Here is a 20,584-nt window from a genome sequence, read left to right as displayed (position 1 = left end):
GGACGGGATTTATCCCGTATTTTTTTTATCATTTTTTTTTTAAAGCAGCGTCTCATGCAAATCATCCCACACGCATTTTATGAAGATGCCTCCTTTCCTACTTTTGATTGGGTAATACTTGATGTCATCGTTAGTTTGATTGATCTTTTTAACTGTCCAGTGAGGAGGGCGTGTCTTTTAAGTAGAGTCTGCAAAGTGTTGGCACTGAGATGTGGCGTCAGCGCCATAGTTGAAGCCCCTAACGTTGCGGTCAGCAAGTCGGCTAACATCCGCCATGTGCCGTCTTTCAATTGCGAGAAGCAGATCATAGAATGGTTGAAACTGTTGCCCCTAACGTTGCGCCACGGCGTGTGGTTCGTTTATACCTCGTGTCTTCTCATTAAAGTTTTATCTCGCGAATATGTTATTGCAATCCGCAGCGGGAGCGTTTCTATAAACTTAATTTAAACTTACGTTTTACACCGTGCTTTGTTTCCCTTATGAACATGCTTGTATGCTTAACTCGCTCCGTTCTCAATTGTTTAATTAATTTTTTGCTCTTCGCTGTTTGCGGCTCTTCCTCCATTTCCCCCTACTTCGTTGTTTTATCTCGCGAATATGTTATTGCAATCCTTAACGGGAGCGTTTCAATAAACTGATTGAAAATAGTTTTGCATTTACCTTTTTAGTAAAAGGCGAGCTTTTAAGCCTGAGAAATCACCCCGTAAATGCACACGTTTAATTGCACATGTGTTAATATGTATACTTACACAGTATTAAAAGACAGTCAAAAATTAACGTCATTTACCTTCGTTCCCGCGTGTGACTCGTGCTGTAAATCTCTTCCTTGTTTTTAGTTCACGTGATTACGTAGGAGGCGTGATGACGCGATACGTGACTCCGCCTCCTCCATTACAGTGTATGGACAAAAAATATGTTCCAGTTATGACCATTACGCTTTGAATTTCGAAATGAAACCTGCCTAACTTTTGTAAGTAAGCTGTAAGGAATGAGCCTGCCAAATTTCAGCCTTCCACCTACACGGGAAGTTGGAGAATTAGTGATGAGTCAGTCAGTGAGTGAGTCAGTCAGTCAGTCAGTCAGTGAGGGCTTTGCCTTTTATTATTATAGATCACCCCATAAGCGTAATCTCAGTTAAGTAAATAAATGTTGCTTCTCAACATGCCTCTCTCAGCCTAGTAAGTGGGCTATTGTTGGAATTTTCAGAGCAACCTGTGATACCAAACTGAGCTTGTGCACAAAGCAGCCGACGTGAACATCTCCATAAACTGCACCGTACAGATCATATTAGTGGCATTGTCAGTCACGAAGGCTGGTTCTTTTTCTTTTATGTTCCAGTCATTCAATGCTGCTTTCAACAAGCTTCATCTTTAGATCCTCATTTTAAAATGCTTCCTTTATCTTTGAGGAGGAAGTATAAAGACACATTTTAGAAAACTGATTAACAAAACTGTTATACGTGAGCAACTGAAGATATGTGTAACTTGTAGAACAAGTCTTCCAACTGTATCTTTAATTTTGACTAATTCATGATTATTTTAAATGTTCAACAGGGCAATGAATTTGGCTAACAGTTTAGTTGATGGGTGTCTACATGGAGATTCATAACACAAATAATTAATGTTATTCAATAACCTAAGATACAATATTTGATTATTTTATAATAATATTATTTGCAAGATGATACAGATGTTTAATAAAGTAGATGCCCCTTCATTGTATTAAAACAAGGAGACCCCCATAATATGTGTGGACTCTGATGTGGCATTACATATGTTAGTTAAATTATTGCGAATTTTGAATGAGTGCAGTTCTGTGAAAAAGTTTTTATTTTTATTTATTTTTAACAGCAATGATATTTTGTTGCACATTTTCCAAACACTGATGTTAACTGTTCAATACTAATCAAGTATTTCTTATTAAATGTCATTCCACGCTTATGTATATGTCATGAAGTCACTATGCAGACAACCTTCAAATACAGTAATCCCTCCTCCATCGCGGGGGTTGCGTTCCAGAGCCACCCGCGAAATAAGAAAATCCGTGAAGTAGAAACCATATGTTTATATGGTTATTTTTATATTGTCATGCTTGGGTCACAGATTTGCGCAGAAACACAGGAGGTTGTAGAGAGACATGAACTTTATTCAAACACTGCAAACAAACATTTGTCTCTTTTTCAAAAGTTTAAACTGTGCTCCATGACAAGACAGAGATGACAGTTCCGTCTCACAATTAAAAGAATGCAAACATATCTTTCTCTTCAAAGGAGTGCTTGTCAGGAGCAGAGTCTGTCACAGAGATAGAGAGAAAAGCAAACAGATCAATAGGGCTGTTTTTCTTTTAAGTATGTGAAGCACCACGGCACAAAGCTGTTGAAGGCGGCAGCTCACACCCCCTCCGTCAGGAGCAGACAAAGTGAGACAGAGTTTGTTTTTCAATCAAAAATCAATACGTGCCCTTCGAGCTTTTAAGTATGCGAAGCTCCGTGCAGCATGTCGTTTCAGGAAGCAGCTGCACAAAAGATCACAACGTGAAGATAATCTTTCAGCATTTTTAGACAAGCGTCCGTATCGTCTAGGTGTGCGAACAGCCCCCCTGCTCAATCCCCCTACGTCAGGATCAGAGAAAGTCAGAGCAAAAGAAAGAGAAAAGTAAGCTGGGTAGCTTCTCAGCCATCTGCCAATAGCGTCCCTTGTATGAAATCAACTGGGCAAACCAACTGAGGAAGCATGTACCAGAAATTAAAAGACCCATTGTCCGCAGAAACCCGCGAAGCAGCGAAAAATCCACGATATATATTTAAATATGCTTACATATAAAATCCGCGATGGAGTGAAGCCGCGAAAGGCGAAGCGCGATATAGCGAGGGATTACTGTAAACAGTTACTGAAATTTGTCACATTATATTAATGGTATCTATGCATGGTTAAGTAATGTCTAAAAAGCCACCACTTCAAATATATCAGTGCACACCGATTCAGTCCAGATAAAATCAATATCAAATCGAATTTGTATATTGTGAATCGAAATTAAATCAAATCAGGATATCAGTGCCAATACCCAGCCCTACTTTTGTGTAATAAAAGCCTACAGCCGCTGTAGCCCCCTAGGCCTGAACTTGAGCACCTTTGCACTTGGGTATACCGTACATTGTTTCCAAGCAAACTTTACCTTGCCTTTACAAGGAGAGGAGTACTTTTTAAATTGGTAATTTCAGTTCTTCATTTTACTTCTAGGAAAGCTTTTCACATTTTGCATTTTATTCACAATTATTTTATATATTTATTTTAAATCTGTTTCAAAACAACAAGAATCTGAGGCCAAAAAATATTCTGAACCCAGCATCAGAGAATGAAAACGCTTTCAAGGTTCTGTATAGAAGTCATTCTTGTCATTTCTTTCTGGTATAGTAATCAGATTTTCTTTCCTCAATGCAAAAACTGATTTGTTAATAACTGACTTTAGAGCACCTAAAATGAGCTCTGTCTAGCATTATTATCTGCCTTACACCCAGACTTGGCCTCCCTGAATTGTAATAAGCAGATACAGAAAATGACTGAAGATATTTATTCCATACACACACATGGATATATAGGGATGTCAGAAGAACGAATACTTTGGTACCAAGCCGATACCAAAATTCTGAAAATGTAACAGCACAGCATTAATGGTATCAAGTGAAAATCAGTACTGCACTCATGTGGGAATGCAAGTAGATGAATTGCTTTGGAAAGCACAATAATATGCGAGAAAATTGTGAGTAACAATTGCATATAAAAATGATTCACAGTGGTGATGATACAGCACATGTCAAAAAGAAAAACAGCAGAATGTATGAGGCAAGTGATTGTGGGAACTGTGTTTTCCATTTAAAAAAAAAAAAAAAAGCCAAAACACACACACGCTTTATAATTAGCACTTTCATCTCATTATAGAGTTAGTTTAGAAATATATTTATGTGTGCTTTTCAGAGCATAATAATGTGACCAATCAGATGTGTATTGTAATCATTTAATTTGTAGAGCCATGCACTTGTAAGAGATGGTGAGATGAATCACCTTTTAATAGTTTCCTACACAGTTCCAATAAAGCAACAGAGACATCACATTCAATCTCTGATTGCATCATTTACAGATATTCGTTCAATTATCCATTCATTTTCTTACTGGCATGTACAGCTCATGGTAGTGGCAGAAACCAAGCACACATCCACAATTACACATACACATACTGTATAGGACTATGGGATGTGGAAGAAACCGGCACAATTGATTTTTTACGACTGACCATAGGTAACGTCTGGCCAGTTGATTTTCTAAATATGGGTATGTACACAAGCCTAGTTAAGCCTGATCACTCATACAAGATAATCTGAGAAAAGTACAACAAAGCCTGTTTACAGGAATTCTAAGTAAATTAATTAATGTAAAACTAACAAGATTAACAGAGGGAAGCCTTAAAATTTAGACAATATAAAAAGGAGGCATAGATTTGGACAATTAAAGCACCGGGAGTTTGACTCATGTAAATATAAATATCAATGTAAATATAAACCTTACAGTTGAAAATTTTAAGAAAACCAAATTTTAATAAAAACAGCTTTTAAAGAGTTTAAAAGAAAATATCCTGAATTATCTTGGAATTCACTAATTCAACAATACATACAGTAATCCCTCCTCCATCACGGGGGTTGCGTTCCAGAGCCACCCGCGAAATAAGAAAATCCGCGAAGTAGAAACCATATGTTTATATGGTTATTTTTATATTGTCATGCTTGGGTCACAGATTTGCGCAGAAACACAGGAGGTTGTAGAGAGACAGGAACGTTATTCAAACACTGCAAACAAACATTTGTCTCTTTTTCAAAAGTTTAAACTGTGCTCCATGACAAGACAGAGATGACAGTTCCGTCTCACAATTAAAAGAATGCAAACATATCTTCCTCTTCAAAGGAGTGCGAGTCAGGAGCAGAGCATGTCAGAGAGAGAGAGAGAGAGACAAAAGCAAACAAATCAATAGGGCTGTTTGGCTTTTAAGTATGCGAAGCTGTTGAAGGCGGCAGCTCACACCCCCTCTGTCAGGAGCAGAGAGAGAGAGACAGATAAAAACAAACAGTGAAAAATCAATACGTGCCCTTTGAGCTTTTAAGTATGCGAAGCACCATGCAGCATGTCGCTTCAGGAAGCAGCTTCCACAGAAGGTAGCAACGTGAAGATAATCTTTCAGCATTTTTAGACGAGCGTCCGTATCGTCTAGGTGTGCGAACAGCCCCCCTGCTCAATCCCCCTACGTCAGGATTAGAGAAACTCAGCGCAAGAGAGGGAGAAAAGTAAGTTGGGTAGCTTCTCAGCCATCTGCCAATAGCGTCCCTTGTATGAAATCAACTGGGCAAACCAACTGAGGAAGCATGTACAAGAAATTAAAAGATCCATTGTCCGCAGAAATCCGTGAACCAGCAAAAAATCCGCGAAATATATTTAAATATGCTTACATATAAAATCCGCGATGGAGTGAAGCCGCGAAAGGCGAAGCGCGATATAGCGAGGGATTACTGTATATAATAATGTTTGAATTTTTTTAAGCATTGATTTTAAGCAGTAATTTCAGTTAATGGAGAAAAAAGGTCAGATAATGAATTTAGAATGTGCATATAGTACAATAAATCAGGAAGTCAATGGTGATATCATTCTTTATAAACTCTATATTAAAATCCCCCCATCACTGCTGTTACAGTATAATGAGAGAATCTCTGTGTGTATCATACATTGAAATTCAAGCCCTGCATTGTATTTTCATATTTAAGAATGCTAATACTTGTTTACTTAAATAGGAGTTGATGGATATACCAGTATTTTAAAGCTTTTGTTATTGTTAGTATTCATATATTTTGCAGAAAAAGGCACAGTATTGTTCACTTGAATAAAGGAGGTACTGTTACAGTATATTTGGGCAGGGTTTCCTGCCCTGGCTGGGGTTCATTTCTTCATTTTAGGTATTTATTTGTTCACTTCTGGGTCATAGTTTTACTTTAATGTTTCTTTCATTTATTATATGCTTTGTTCTCTATGGCTATACCATGTTCCATGTGTTTTTCCATGGGTTGGTACCATCTGCAAATCACCAACAGGAACTGCCCTTCACCCTATAAAACTGGAGGGTCTTCCACAATTTCTAGCAGTTCATTTTGAACATACTTGGGAGTGTTTGGTGAGTTCTGAGATTCTTTTGTTTTTAGTCTCATTTTTACCCTGCTCTTTTGTTTTGACTTTGCTTTGAAAGTATTGTTTTGGGACTTTGGATTGCCTCCTTACTTCAGGCAATTTGTTTGCCTTTTGTGCTAAACGGAGCATGCTTTTGTATTATAGCACTTTTGTTAAAAATACATCTTTTATGTTACAAACGTTCTTCAAGGTCCTTTGTGTCAAGGCAGGGTTTTTTTTTTGACTGTGTAGATAGGTACTTCAGGAACTGTCAGGACATGCCTGAGACTTTGAGCACTTATAACAGGTAATTTTAATAAAAATTGTGGTATCATGACATCCCATATTATATTATATATATATATATATATATATATATATATATATATATATACATACACATACATACATAAAATATACCTATCATTATATCTATAGATAGATTTTTAGATATATGTGCAAATAGACACACAGAAAAAGCTCATGAGTATGCTGGTAAAAATGTGTGGAATTAATTGCACCCAAAGAAAATTGTGTAACTTCATCATCTCTTCAGTGTAACCACTGTATATTAGTAGTCTTAGTAGATTAAAATTATTTGCGTGAAATTATTTAATTCTATGTAACAGAATCAAATGCAGAGAATAAGCTTATTCAGGCAGCAACAGGACAGCCCACTGAACGGATTGCACAGTCACATGAGTGTACTCCAAATAGATCCCTAAGCAGTAAGGTGGAGGACTGTGAAGGTCACCTGTATTTCTTTATGGGGTGCTAAAAACTTCAGTTACCGCTCCAGTAAACATCTAACTGTCTAGCGGCCAACCACTGCCAGCTGATATTGTTGCAGACATGGATGACTAATTGTGTGTTCAACTAAATGTGCCACCTTGTCCGCTTACAATCAAGTAAACCTGGCAGAAGCAATCACAGGAAAGACAACAACAGTACCTCTTTCATAAAGTCTTGAGAATATGCTTGAAACCAAAAACACAGTAATACACCATTGATAAACTAGGATGTTTACCCAGATAATGATTAATGAGAAGCAAAACTGAACGAGAAAAAGAGACAACAGCTCTGGGGATAAAATACAAGGTGCTAACAATCTGTATGATAACTGCCAATCCTTTATACATGTACTGTATGTCACCTTCTCACAAACACAGAGAACAGAAAACTTAACCCCAGGAGGAGACTATTAAACTAATGCATTCTTACTTTCCTGTGGTGGGTCGGCACCCTGCCCGGGATTGGTTCCTGCCTTGTGCCCTGTGTTGGCTGGGATTGGCTCCAGCAGACCCCCGTGACCCTGTGTTTGGATTCGGCGGGTTGGACAATGGATGGATGGATGGATGGATGGATTCTTACTTTCTGGCAGTCTGACGGTGCGGATTAGCTCCACGCTACCGGTTTGTTCCAGAAGCCTCTTGAACCTGCCATTGTCGATAACGTTACCGAGATGAGCTGGTCACATGAGGACATATGCATAGCTGCAAGGGGTAGGTGCAAATAGGTGCCAAAGTGATTTTTATTAAAAACCATCAAAAAAAAAAATCAAAGTGTATAAATAAATAGTGCAGTCAAATCTTCAATAAATAAATAATCCCTAAAAGGTAGTGACTGCAAAGGTTAAAATCCAATAAAGAAATATCCTTAAAATGAAGTTACAGCTACATAGTAGGACACTCATGAGCCCTGGTGCCTCCTTTAAAACCAATGTCTCTCCGTCTTATCCTATTCAGATCTTGCAGCACAGAGAGATGTCAACCAAAAGGCTCAGACAACCTTCTGATACTGCCAATGTTCCTGCCACCAATCCCCTAGTGATCCACGGGGTGCCACCGAGCCTCCACTCCCTTTGACTCATGCTGCCATCCCCAGCCTTGCAGAGGAGTCCTCTGGAGTATGGAGTTTGCTCCTGCTCCCTGGCTGCTCTTCAGCAATCTTCAGCTCCCTCTTGAATGCTGGCCACATACCTGCTCTCTCTCTCCCTTCTTTCTCCATCCATTAATCTCTGACCCTTCTTTCTTTTCTTTCCTCCTTGTCTTTTCCCCTTTCATCCTGTGCTGGCTTCTTTTATTCTCTACTGCTCAATTGGGCACAGATGCGAGGAGACACTCACTCCACAGCATCACTGAGGAGCCTGACCTATCCGCCCGCCTTCGTATATGTATGTGGTGTGGTCGACCAGGTGCCCCAATTATCTGCGGAGCAAAAACGCAATCACACACACCCTACTGATAAGAGCATATGAAATAGCTCTAAAACACTGACCACAGAACACTCTGTCTGACTTTCTTACAGACAAGAAAATATTTTACTTCCATACTAAATATGTGAGCAAATACTGCCGGGGATAAAACAGTCTTGCAGTCTACGTCGTTAGATTTAATTACAAGACGAGGATCATCCTCACTCATGTGGAGGTGGTTTGGCTTTGGAAAGAATGAATGATGTTGCTCAAAAGACGACAATCTGCAAACTATGGTGGAAATCTGTAAACTAACCACCACACAGAATATGAAAAGCTGCAGGAGTCAGTTGTCCACAACAGATCTAAATCACTCAAGATAAAGAACAAATACACACTCACCAAACTTTCGCAGAATCATTCTGCAAAAAAATGGCACACAAGAAGAAGTTAACAGATGGCATGACATAACAAATGCCGTCACCAATTATATCGCAAAAGATATGGCAGAAATTCAAGCGGTAGAGAGGGATGGTTTCAAACAAACTTTTGAATACTTTAGACCCAAGATACACACTGCCTTGCTGAAAATATTCCAGTCAAACAGCTCTGCCAAAATTGTGTGATTCATGTCACCTAACTCTGAAATATAAACTGCAGAAGTTTTCACATTTTGCCACAACAACAGATTTAAGGTCAAGCCTAACATCCGATCCATAGCTCTTCTTGACAGTGCATTTCATCGACAAATCCGGGCAACTGCAAAGCTACTGTTTTCAAACATCCTACTTCTCAGAAAACCACATCATTGCGGAAGGTTTGAAATATGTGCTGGTCTCATGGTTGCTGCAAAGCTACATGGTTTGCAGGACAACAAACAGTCGGGCTAACATCAGTGCACAATAGATTAACAACTGGAAGAGGATTCCTTGTTCTGGACACAGGCTTCATATTGCCAATGGTGAGTAATTTGGGTTCCTCTATGAAATGCAACTTAAGTGAAACTGATCTAATACGGAGCCCCGCAGGTGTCAGGGGGAAAAGAAAAAAAAATTTTAAAATCAGAACAAAATTACATAATTAATTTGAACAGATTATTTTTATTTCCGTAAGAAGCATATGCCTATTGGACACATTTTATTTCGCAAGCTATTTTGGTTGGTGGGCCTCAATTGCAAAGCACATTTTTTTCTTTTATTATTTAAAACACAGATCCCTGATTCCTCACCCCTCTACATCCAGCCCCTTTGGCTGTAGAAGGTGAGGTGGCAATAAAGAAAGAAAAGAAAAAAAAATGTCTTAGCAGGTATTTAAAAAAAAAAAAAAAAAAAAACCAACAACAACAACAACAATTCAGAGAGGGTTAGTCTCAACTGACATTGAAGAAGAGTTTAAAAGCTACTTGATGATACCGGAGTTGGACAGTGATAGAAATCCAGTTGAGTAGTGGAAAACATAAGAAGTAAATTTTCCTAAAGTGAGGAAACCTGCCAAAATGTACTTGTGCATCCCTGCCTCAAGCAGCCCTTCTGAGAGGGCTTTCAGCACCGGAGAAAATGTTGTAACATGTAACTGTGCTGCTCTGAAGGCAGATGCTATAGACAGGCTGGTGTTTCTGTCACACAAGTTATAGATTCCTCAGTAGAATTTTACAGTTTTATTTTTTTCTGATATTGGACTGAACTTGAAGTTAGTAATTTATATAAAAATGTTTTAGGGTTGGGGTCTTTTTGTATCTTTGTGCAATATATGACAGAACTTGTTTGCAAATGCTATAGTTTTCTTCCTGTGCAGTATTTGACAGAACTTTGAACACACTATAGTGTATAGATCCATTTTTTTTTGCTTGTATGCTGCACAAATCACCTTCCAGCAGAGCAGTTTATACTTATCCTTTATCCAGACTGTAATGTCCATGCCTTGTAGTTCAATTATGATTAGTATTTTATTCTTAATTTATTTCTTGCTTACATTAAGGGTAAGTGTATGTTTAAAATACTTTCATTATAATAGTTTTATTGGTCTTCGTGTAATTTTTTTTATATATTTCGTAGGCCACTTTGAAATGATTTACTCATACTTACACTTTCTTGATAATCCTTTGACTGGTGGTTTAATCAGTTCTTTTACTTCAGTTTTAACACTAGAATTACCAGAGTCTACGAAAAAACTCGTAGATCCGGCTCACCTTAAAACCGATCTCACCTCGCTTTTGTCTTCTAAATGTGCTGATTAAGACGAGCAGCAAAAAGATGGCTATTCCATCCCCCACCATCGCAAAACATTCACTAAGTTTTCCCAGCTCATGCCTTGTTTGATTATCTGGGAGTGACTGAACTGGAGTTTTAGAGTGGAAATAATAGATCGTTATTTGGAACACACACATTTCATGTGTGTTCCGTTTCTACAGGAATCTGTGTAAACATATTTTTAAAACCGAAACTTTTTCATATTTTAGTAATAAATGTTACAAAATGTAAGCATAAACTATAGAATGTGTGAAGCCTGACGGCCAAACATCAAATAAACACTTTCACAAAAGGTTCAAGGCAGTAACAACACCTTCCGTGGCGTAACGCTAAGATTTGCTGACTCAGAGCACGGCAGCCCTGCTGCGCTGTAGAGACCCGAGTTCGATTCCCGCTGGGAAGGAAGTGGTTTTTTTCTTTGTAGCCTCAAACGGACATAAAGTTTATAAATTGGTATGCACTGTATATCGTTAAGTTTAAAATGACGATCGCAGTTATTTCTGTTGATTAATTCATGCTTTTTTACTTAGAATCAGAAGAGGAGCTTATTCAGCTTCTGATCTGACTCTAAGTAACAGCGCCAGTATAAATCACACCCAATCTGACGCTGTTCGTTTTCAAATAATATTGCATTACTTCGACAATGTTTTCTGATTGGTACTATTCGCGTCATAAAATGATTTCTTCAAAACGTCACATATATTTGTTTTGAGATAATGAATAGAGCTACAAATTACAGGTGCTTGTTCAGTGTAATAGGAACCATAGCACAGAGAGGTGTGTACACTGCAACACAAGTACACATGTCGTAAATGTAGGAAGGGCGCTCCTTGGGTGAGCGCGTCTTTATGTGAAAACAGCAGTGTCAGATGGGGTAGGGAAGGATCCTGAATGCAACTGAGAGAAAAGTGAATTAAAAAAAAAAACAAAAAAAAAACAAAAAAAAAAAAACAAAGCTAACCTTTACAAATATCATAAATTACAATGGCTGTTACAGACTGAAATCAAATGTATCTTTTTATTCTAAAATAGTAAAAATAAGAGCAGTTCACTTCTCAAAAGGGAGTTGTGCAAATCGAACTCGTGACCTTTTGATTCCCAGTCAGCAACTGATACTGTTGCGCCACGGAGCCGTCATAGTAAATGAATGTCAATGTCGCACACTAAGGCGGCTTTTTTTTCCTGCAGTTATATTTTTGAATAAAAGCGCACTCGTTCTGTTATATTTGTACCTTTCGTGAAAGTGTTTCTTTGATATTTGGACTTCAGGCTTCATACATTATATAGTTTATGCCTACATTTTGTCATTTACTAATAGAATATGAAAAACGTTTCTGTTTTAAACATGTGTTTACACAGATTACTGTAGAAAACAGAACACACATGAAATGCGTGTGTTTCAAATAACGATCTATTATTTCCACTCTAAAACTCCACTTCACTCCAAGATAATCAATCAAGGCATGAGCTGGGAGAAGTTCGTGAACGTTCTAAGTTGGTGGGGGGATGGAATAGTCGGCTGTTTGCAGCTTGTCTTTATCTGCACATTTAGAGGACAAAGGACGCTGGCGGAGAGGTGTGAGCGAATTTAAGAAGCGATTTAAGGTGGGACAGATCTACGAGTTTTTTCGTAGACTCTGGTAATTCTAGTGTTAAGTAAATGAATAAGACCAATTTTCCTTAATGTTTCCATTAATCTCATTTCTAAGCTAAGACCAAGCTAGATCAATAAGACATTTACAAACATGTTTTTAAAGGATGCAAAATATTGTCTAATTATTATTGTTGTCCCAGAAAATATCGGGATATTTTTTTGCCGATATTGCATGTAGTTCTACATATAAAAAACAACTCACGCTTTTTCTAATAAATGACTGAAATGTGGTATGATAATACATTCTCTGTCAGTGTTAACTTCAGTTTAAAATGATCTACTTATGCAATGAACACGTTTAAAACCAGAGACATAAGGCTTAGAAAACATTTACAACAGAGTACCATACATATTTACATATATTCTCAGACCTGCTTAATCCAGACACTGTTCTCCATGAGCCTGTCTGTCCTCCAATAGATGTACTTCCTGCCAATCCCAGCAGCACTATGTGCAATGCAGGAAACATCAGTGGCAGGTTGCTAGTCCACTTTAAAACATGCACACCCTTTTTCCTACTTCTCAGGTTCCAATTTTGAGTATTCAATTAAAGTTACTTTTTCATATTTGGGGACAGTGTGGTAATGCAACCAGACACCAAGAGAATGTTCAAATTCCACTCTGACAATAATTGGTCACAGGAATCAAACCCAAAGTGCAGAATTAGTGAGGCAGCACCACTAACCACTACACAGCCAGAGTTCCACTTTGTCATAAAATCTGAACAGACTTTAAATAAAGTAGAGCTGATCCTTTAAAAATATCTTATGTGGTAAGGAGTTTAATATACTAGTTTAGATCTTTCTTCTTGGAAGTTGAATGTTTAGTATTCAACATGCTGTGTTTTTCAGAATTTGATAAAATTGTTTACTTGTGTATTTTAAATTACATTTCATTACTGCTTTCAATTTTGAGCTTAGGTTATGCTAATACATACTTTCTACTTACTTAAGGAGCACAGAACAGAAGGTTTTACAAAATATCACTACCAGCCATTAAAGCTTATCTTTGAAATGCCTCTAACTTTTAATTTGAGAATAAACTGCGAATAATAATGCAAGAAGTGCTATTAAATAAAGAGCACCCAAGCAGAGAAAGCACCTCTCTAACTTGTGATCTGTACAAAGACAACGTAAAGCAACATCACTTACTCCAGTTCATGACAAAGGATTAGTGACCATTAGGTTATTGTCTTGCATTTCTAAGCCCACCATCCTTATAATAATTAAAATGGACAGAAGCACATGATGCTCCTAATTGCACATCATTCTGTTGCCTCATATCAAACACAGCTCAGCTAAAAAAAACTCCCCCCACTGTGATTAAAAGATTTAAACAGTTTATCAAGAACACATGGTGAAAATGTAATGAAGTGTTAAGCCATCAGATGTTCAACAATTTAAGCCAACGTATCATGCATGACAAGATACACAACCATAAATCTAAAGGAAAAAAATGGCAAAATATTGAAACATCTATTGATGAACTAATTAAATACAACTTTAGTAAAAATAAACTATATATTTTACACAATGTTTTATACACATACCTATTTCAATTACACACCTTTTTCAGTATAGTTAAACAGCACTCTCTAAATGACCCCATACACTTAACATGCCAAAACCACTAACATTCTTGTTTTCTTCCTTACATTCTGTAACTAACACTCAACCAAACAGGTGGGAGAACAAAGATCATCACTAATTCAGCTTTTTTACGCATATTTACACCCAGAGTAGGTGATTTACCCCCAGTTGGGAGCTCCTGTCTTTAGGTATTTTTTTAAACATTTCCTTTAAGAGGACATAATGATGCCAGGCTCTCCCTTAAAGATAGGGTGAGAAGCACAGTCATCCGGGAGGGGCTCAGAGTAGAGCCGCTGATCCTCCGCATCGAGGGGAGTCAGATGAGGTGGCTCGGGCATCTGATCAGGATGCCTCCTGGATGCCTCCCTGGTAAGGTGTTCCGGGCACGTCCAACCGGGAGGAGGCCCCAGGGAAGACCCAAGACACGCTGGAGGGACTGTGTCTCCCGGCAGGCCTGGGGATTCTCCTGGAAGAGCTAGAAGAAGTGGCCGGGGAGAGGGAAGTCTGGGTATCTCTGCTCAAGCTGCTGCCCCTGCGACCCGACCTCGGATAAGCGGAAGAGGTTGGATGGATGGATGGATGGATAATGATGACAGTGCCCTAGCATTTAAAGGATATTTGCATGTGTGTCTTGCCATTAAGCTGAAAGCAATTTTTAGCTTTCTGAAAAAAGGATAACTAAGGATATTTTGTTGCACTGTTCAGTTTTTTTTTTTTTTTTTTTTTTTTTTTTTTTTTTTTTTTAAAACACAAAACAAAGAAAACCACCCCACACTGTAAATGTTAAAGTTATAGAACAGAGAATGTGGCTCCATTTTCCCTCACATTCACATTTGCTTCTATACAAATCAAAGCATACTGGCTGCAACAAACATGAGGGTAGAAGGGGAAAATTGGCCCGACAATTATAAAACCGAATGAATGGAGAGATAAAATAAATGAACAAGGAACCCATAGGAAAGTGCCAAAAAAAAATCATTTAGTATAGGAAATGTCTTCTAATCTCTGGTATTCCCAGCTGTAGCATTTACCAAGATCAATCTAGCCAGTGGATGGAATTCATTCAGCTCACTACTGAAAGAGAGCATTCAGTATCTCTATAATTAATTCACATTACCAATATACACTGCTAGGATGAATGTGTCGTTAAAGACTACATCCTCAAATAAGAAATATTCCATCAAACTCAGAATTTAGATAAAGGCAGAAAACCCTTTACTTAACACCATACTGGTGATAATCTTTTTATAGTCTGGAAATATTTACAAAAGAAAATGTGCGATACAAACAGACTTTTAAATAAAATACGTTTCAAACTGTTTTATGAAAATAATGGGGCTAGTCTCTTCATTATTTCCTCTCCCTGCCTTCCAGCAGCTCAAACTGTATCATCTGGCATAGTAGATACATAAGAAGAATGCATAATTTAAAGTTAAATTTTTTGTCCTGCTTTTACATTTTAGGAAAGAGATTGAAAAGTTTCACAGTGCTTTAAACTAGTGATTACTGCCCACTATACAAAATAAAAGTTGTTTAAGAGTAATGTGTGAGCGTCTATGGATTAGAACACTACATTTCTTGTTAAATATAGTCAGAGGTATGCCCATGTGCAAAACTGATCATTAATACATTTGTTAATTGATGGAAAAAATACTTTTTATACTGGGATCTACTAAAACACTAGACTTTTCAATTATACTGTAATATGGATCTCTTTGGCCATATTTCCCACTCCCAATAATGTTTGTGAAGATAGTTTTAGTACTAGGGTGTTGTACCGTGTTAGCCATTATGAATGTAGAGAAAAGTCAAGCAAAATGACACCTTTTATTGGCTAACTAAAAAGATTACAATATTCAAGCTTTTGAGGCAACTCGGGTCCCTTCTTCAGGCAAGATGTAATTTATAGATTACATTTTGCCTAAAGAAGGGGCCTGAGTTGCCTCGAAAGCTTGCATATTGTAATCTTTTTAGTTAGCCAATAAAAGATAGTTTTAAGAAGGCTTTCATGCCCAATGGAAAGGATCTACGATAACAAGGTTAAGACCCCTACAGTACTGCTGGGAAACTGAATGACACGTAATTACAGTATCTAAGTCAACGCTTGCCTTCTTGTACAGATAAAGGAAACTGTATAACATTCTGAAAATGCACAAACAATCTGCAGAAGTGGGACACCATTCATGGCATCTATAATAAGGTATTTCATAAACACTTGCCTGTAAGGGGGCAGTAGCTCAAATAAATGTACAGTAACACCTTGGTTAACAAAGTGTATGAGAATGAAGCTGTTTTATAACAAAGTTGGCATAAAACGGCAGGTGCAAGTTCAAGTTCCTGTTATCTAGAGTGCAGTGGAAGTCATTAATAGTTGTTGTTTGTAACTGATATTGTGTACTGTAGAATGCAAGCTTATTACACTTGAGTATTTAGTTATTTCATCTGTAGATATTTTAATATCCTTAAACACTAATAAATATAATTTGCTCATTATATCAGGAACAATAAGGCTTCTTATAATGAACCAACATTCTGGTACACATCTGCTTCATTAATTGTGGTATTACTGATCAGATGTTCAAGTAAGAAGCAAGCACATTTTTTTTTTTTTTAAATAATGCTTCTGGATAGCAATAGCATGACCCAAAAAGAGCTGCAAAGTGTTCTTCAATGAGCCTTCAGACCTGAAGGGTGTAGAAGAAATAACTCCAAGGTTGCCACAGATCCTACCTCAGAGTAAGTTATAAATGGACTTATAGGTCTAAAGTAGATGTAGCATACATGTAGTGTGGAGAAAGTGGAAGGTGAGAATATGATATTGGGGTGCACATGTTTAATGGGCTTCTATGGTGAATATGTGAACAAGCCAAAGCACTTTAACTCCTAGTCAGAAAGGGATTAAGTGTGTCTTAAGTCAAGATTCACTGGTACAGCAAAGATTTGACTGCTGATTTTTGATTCCTGTAGTCTTTTTTCTCTTAGTTTTTTTTTTTATTTTGTCCATTATAGTGAAGCAGTGCCCCTTGTTAAAAGATACACTGACATTAAAGAATTATTTATGTGATTGTTCAAAGCAACTTAAAAATCAAAAGGTACTACAGTTGTGACAAAGTTTGTGAGCCTTTAGAATTTTCCACACTTCCATATTCCATTTTCTAGCCTGTTTATCCCATGGGGAACAGCACAGGTTTGGCTTTTTGCACTGGGCCTTGACTTACATTAGAGTTAAGCCCCAATTGAGCAGCAGGGACTGCAGGCTCCACTAGATGGAGGTCTGGCTGGTTTCTCTGTGGTATAGTGGGTGCACCACTAAGCAGTTGGTCCATTTTAAATAAATAAATAAATAGCTGTCTCGATCTTCATGGGTATATGTGCTCACAAGGTTGTGGGAGGTTGGTGTGGTGACTGAGGGTGTGTTGCTTCATTGGCTATCCACAGTGCATGACTGAGGTATATAAGGGAGAGCTGGCACGGTAGATGGGACACAGAGAAGAACGGTCAGAAAAGAGACCAAAGAAACAGCAGAGGTGCATTTACAACAGCATCAGGAGAAGAGGCAGGTTGAGTCAGTCAGCTTGTGTGTGAGAGGCAGTGCAGTTGATGGGCTCAAAAAGGAGCGAAGGATCGGCATTCTAGGGGCAGATCATCCTCACTGATTATTTCTTGAGAAGTGGGTATAACTGAGAGGGAGTCCTATCACAGGGATCTGAGGTATGCCAGGAGAGTGAGAAAGAAGATGGAAGGACAACTGACCCCGAGCAGACTGGCTGGTGCTGCTTGGAGGCATTTAAGATGACAGTCAGGTGGCGAGGACTGCAGCTGCTAGGGTCTCCACCAGCTGAGTGAAAAATGGGTGAGCTGGGGAGATGTAGATGGAGTTGTGCTGGCCTTGTCGGACAGAACATGAAGGACCTGATGACTGTTGGCTTTACTCTCATTTATAATTCTGATTTTTTTTCACTGTTTTTATTGATTTATTTATTTATTTGTTGAAGACTGCACTGCACTTTGATTATTTTATTTGTAATAAAAGCACTATATACTATCCATCCCTTATTCCAGTTACCAAATCTACTTAATTCAATTCAGAGTCACAGGGAGCCAGTGCCCATTATTGTGGTATCACGGGCAAGGCAGGAACCAACCCCAGATGGAGAGACAATACACTGCAGTGCACACTAACACACACACACACACACACACATATATTATATATATATATATATATATATATATACACACACACACACACACACACACATCCATCCTCAATCAGTTGCTCATACCAGGCCAATTTGAAGTTCCTGTTTAATGAAACTTGCACACGTTAGAGGAAGAAAACAGTGAACCCTAAAGTCCACGCTACTACGTTGTAGTTTAAAAACAGACATTACTCTCCATTTTTGCCTTTCGTCCGAACTCTCTCAGCATTTTTAACCCCCAAAAACAGACTTTTGAAAACACTCTTCAGAATTGTATACCTCTGAAAACACCAGTTAGGCACTATATTGTGAATGGGTTAAAATACATACATTATTCACGCTCTGTCTGATTTGTTTGTGCTTATTACGTGGTCTGTCCCTGACTGGATCCTGCTTTTTAGAGAGTCACATTCCCTGACTGTTCACCCTTCAAAGAAGCAGACTGTATTCCAACATGGCAAACATAGAAGAGTTGCTTTCTATGGCGTTTGATGCATTGCTTACCTGTAGGCATCTAAATTGCATTTTGTACAGTTTAAATGCTTCATATATATGCAAAAGGCAAATACTTTACTGATATCTACAGATTTGTGATAAATCCTGTAGCCAGCATCATTACCATCCCTTCAAGGAGTTTTCGGTTGACACATGCATACCCACTGTAGGCAAACCTCAGTGTCATATGGGTTTGTGGTTTTACTGTGGATTGTGATACTTTTGTAAATTATGTGAAAACGCTAGTGTGGACAGAGAGCATTTTTGTTTAAAAGCATCATTTTAAATAAAATAAAAAAAACTATACTGTGGACGTAGCCTAAGAAAAAACATACCGATAAGAAGGGCATAAGCAAAATCTACACGGACAGAGACGAGACTAAGATTTGAGGATAGTCTCTTGATGTTGCAAGGCTATATAGCACCGACAACCTTGTAAAACAATATAATGCTGTTTTTCATTATACACTCATTTTCAATCTTCGAAATGAAGCAAAGGAACTTTCAGATAGAGCTTAAACATTATTTTTTCATTTTCATTGTATTTAGCCACTAAGGGGAAACAGCCTAGGAAAAATATCTATGAGAATAAACCCTGCCCACCTCACAACTGCACAAAAACTGCTTTATATAATACACATCAAAATTAGCTCATCCCTTTAAAAAGCTCATCTACATGTATTACGTATTGTGTAGGCTGTCATATGTTTCTAAACTTCAGTTCACCCTTTTAAGGCAAGCAGTCAAAACTGTATCCTGCTTGCTCACTATCCTTATTAAGCAGTAACCAACAATTTATACAAAGTGCTGGGGTCAGTGGAATGATAAATATGTCACATGGCAATTCTTTCCCATTATCTCAGCAGAGAGGCTAAAATAGTTTGGCATTATTCCAAGCTATTAAATGGGAGAAAAGCCAAAACAAGGAAGGAGTCGATTCAGAGAACACACTTTTTTCAGTAAAAAGTAAACTTGAATTTACTGTATTTTAATAAATATTGTGGGTACCTTTAAAACATTACTAATTGTCTCCCTGCTCCAGAGTTCTAGCTACAACTGTATTTCTAAATTTTGTAATATTTCATAAACAGTATAATTCCTTAAAAAGACTAAATTAACTCATGGTGCAAGCTAACAGCTGTCTGAATATTGTAAACCTGCTGTCTGTAAATACTCATCAATACTTCTCTTTATTCATAAATAGGGGGTATAGGTTCAGAGTATGGGTTCATTTCTGATAAAGGCAAAAACCTTCGACTATTGCTTTTGAAATAATAACAACTACTTAGTTAATTTTGCGAGGTTTAAAAACAACTGAAGGTAGACTGACCAGTGCACACAGCAGATCCACAGCCTCCAGAATGAGCTCCTGGTGCCCAATCCGTGAAACCCCCAGTTCTTCAAGATCCTGGTGAGAGATCTGCAACAGCTGTTCGCCACTTATCTTTTCTCTTTCAAAATTATGAACATACTGTTGAAGGCAGTCATCCAGCCCTGTAAAATAAAGGGAAGATGGGAGCAGAATAATGAATACCCAAATTAGCAAATGTTCATGTCTTGGACTGAGATTTAAATCATTCTGCAAAAACAACAGCTGAATCGTGATATGCTCATGCTGTCCTGACTTTTGTACTATTATATTTTAAGTTGGAGTCTTCAAGACCGTTTCTACACCAGAAGAAGGGAAACTGGTGAAGATCAGTTCAGACGACCACCACCACTTTTTGACAGCCATCTCTCTTTTCATTACAACACTTCAATGCCTCCAAAAGAACAGTCTCTTCGCAGGCCTAACTGCTCTTGGCTTGATTTTGGGATGCTGGATTTGGCCCAAACTGATAAAATCACCTAGAAAGAAAACTAAAATTGCTGCCAAGGAATTTATCTATGCATAACCAGAAAAAGGTGGTTAATATTGCTTCTAATGTTAAATTATCAATCAGTTCACTTTAACTGAATTTGGTTTTGTATTATATTGCTGGGTACAATCTCAGAACA

The 20,584-nt window shown here is 37.9% G+C and overlaps 1 protein-coding gene across 3 annotated transcripts in view; it reads right to left on the bottom strand.

Annotated features, from left to right (window-relative positions):
- Nucleotides 1-20,584, bottom strand: part of ipcef1 (interaction protein for cytohesin exchange factors 1) — a 315,976-nt gene that overhangs the window by 238,203 nt on the left and 57,189 nt on the right. For all 3 annotated transcript variants that reach the window (XM_028797427.2, XM_028797428.2, XM_051925198.1), the window contains exon 2: nucleotides 19,917-20,080. In XM_028797427.2, the coding sequence (XP_028653260.1) occupies nucleotides 19,917-20,080 (164 nt within the window). The remainder of the gene's footprint in view (nucleotides 1-19,916; nucleotides 20,081-20,584) is intronic.

This window comes from Erpetoichthys calabaricus, chromosome 3 (assembly GCF_900747795.2).
Source record: "Erpetoichthys calabaricus chromosome 3, fErpCal1.3, whole genome shotgun sequence".
In the NCBI taxonomy this organism is placed as follows: Eukaryota; Metazoa; Chordata; class Cladistia; order Polypteriformes; family Polypteridae; genus Erpetoichthys; species Erpetoichthys calabaricus.
The sequence above is the reverse complement of the archived record's forward strand: the minus strand, read 5'-3'. Positions and strand labels throughout refer to the sequence as shown.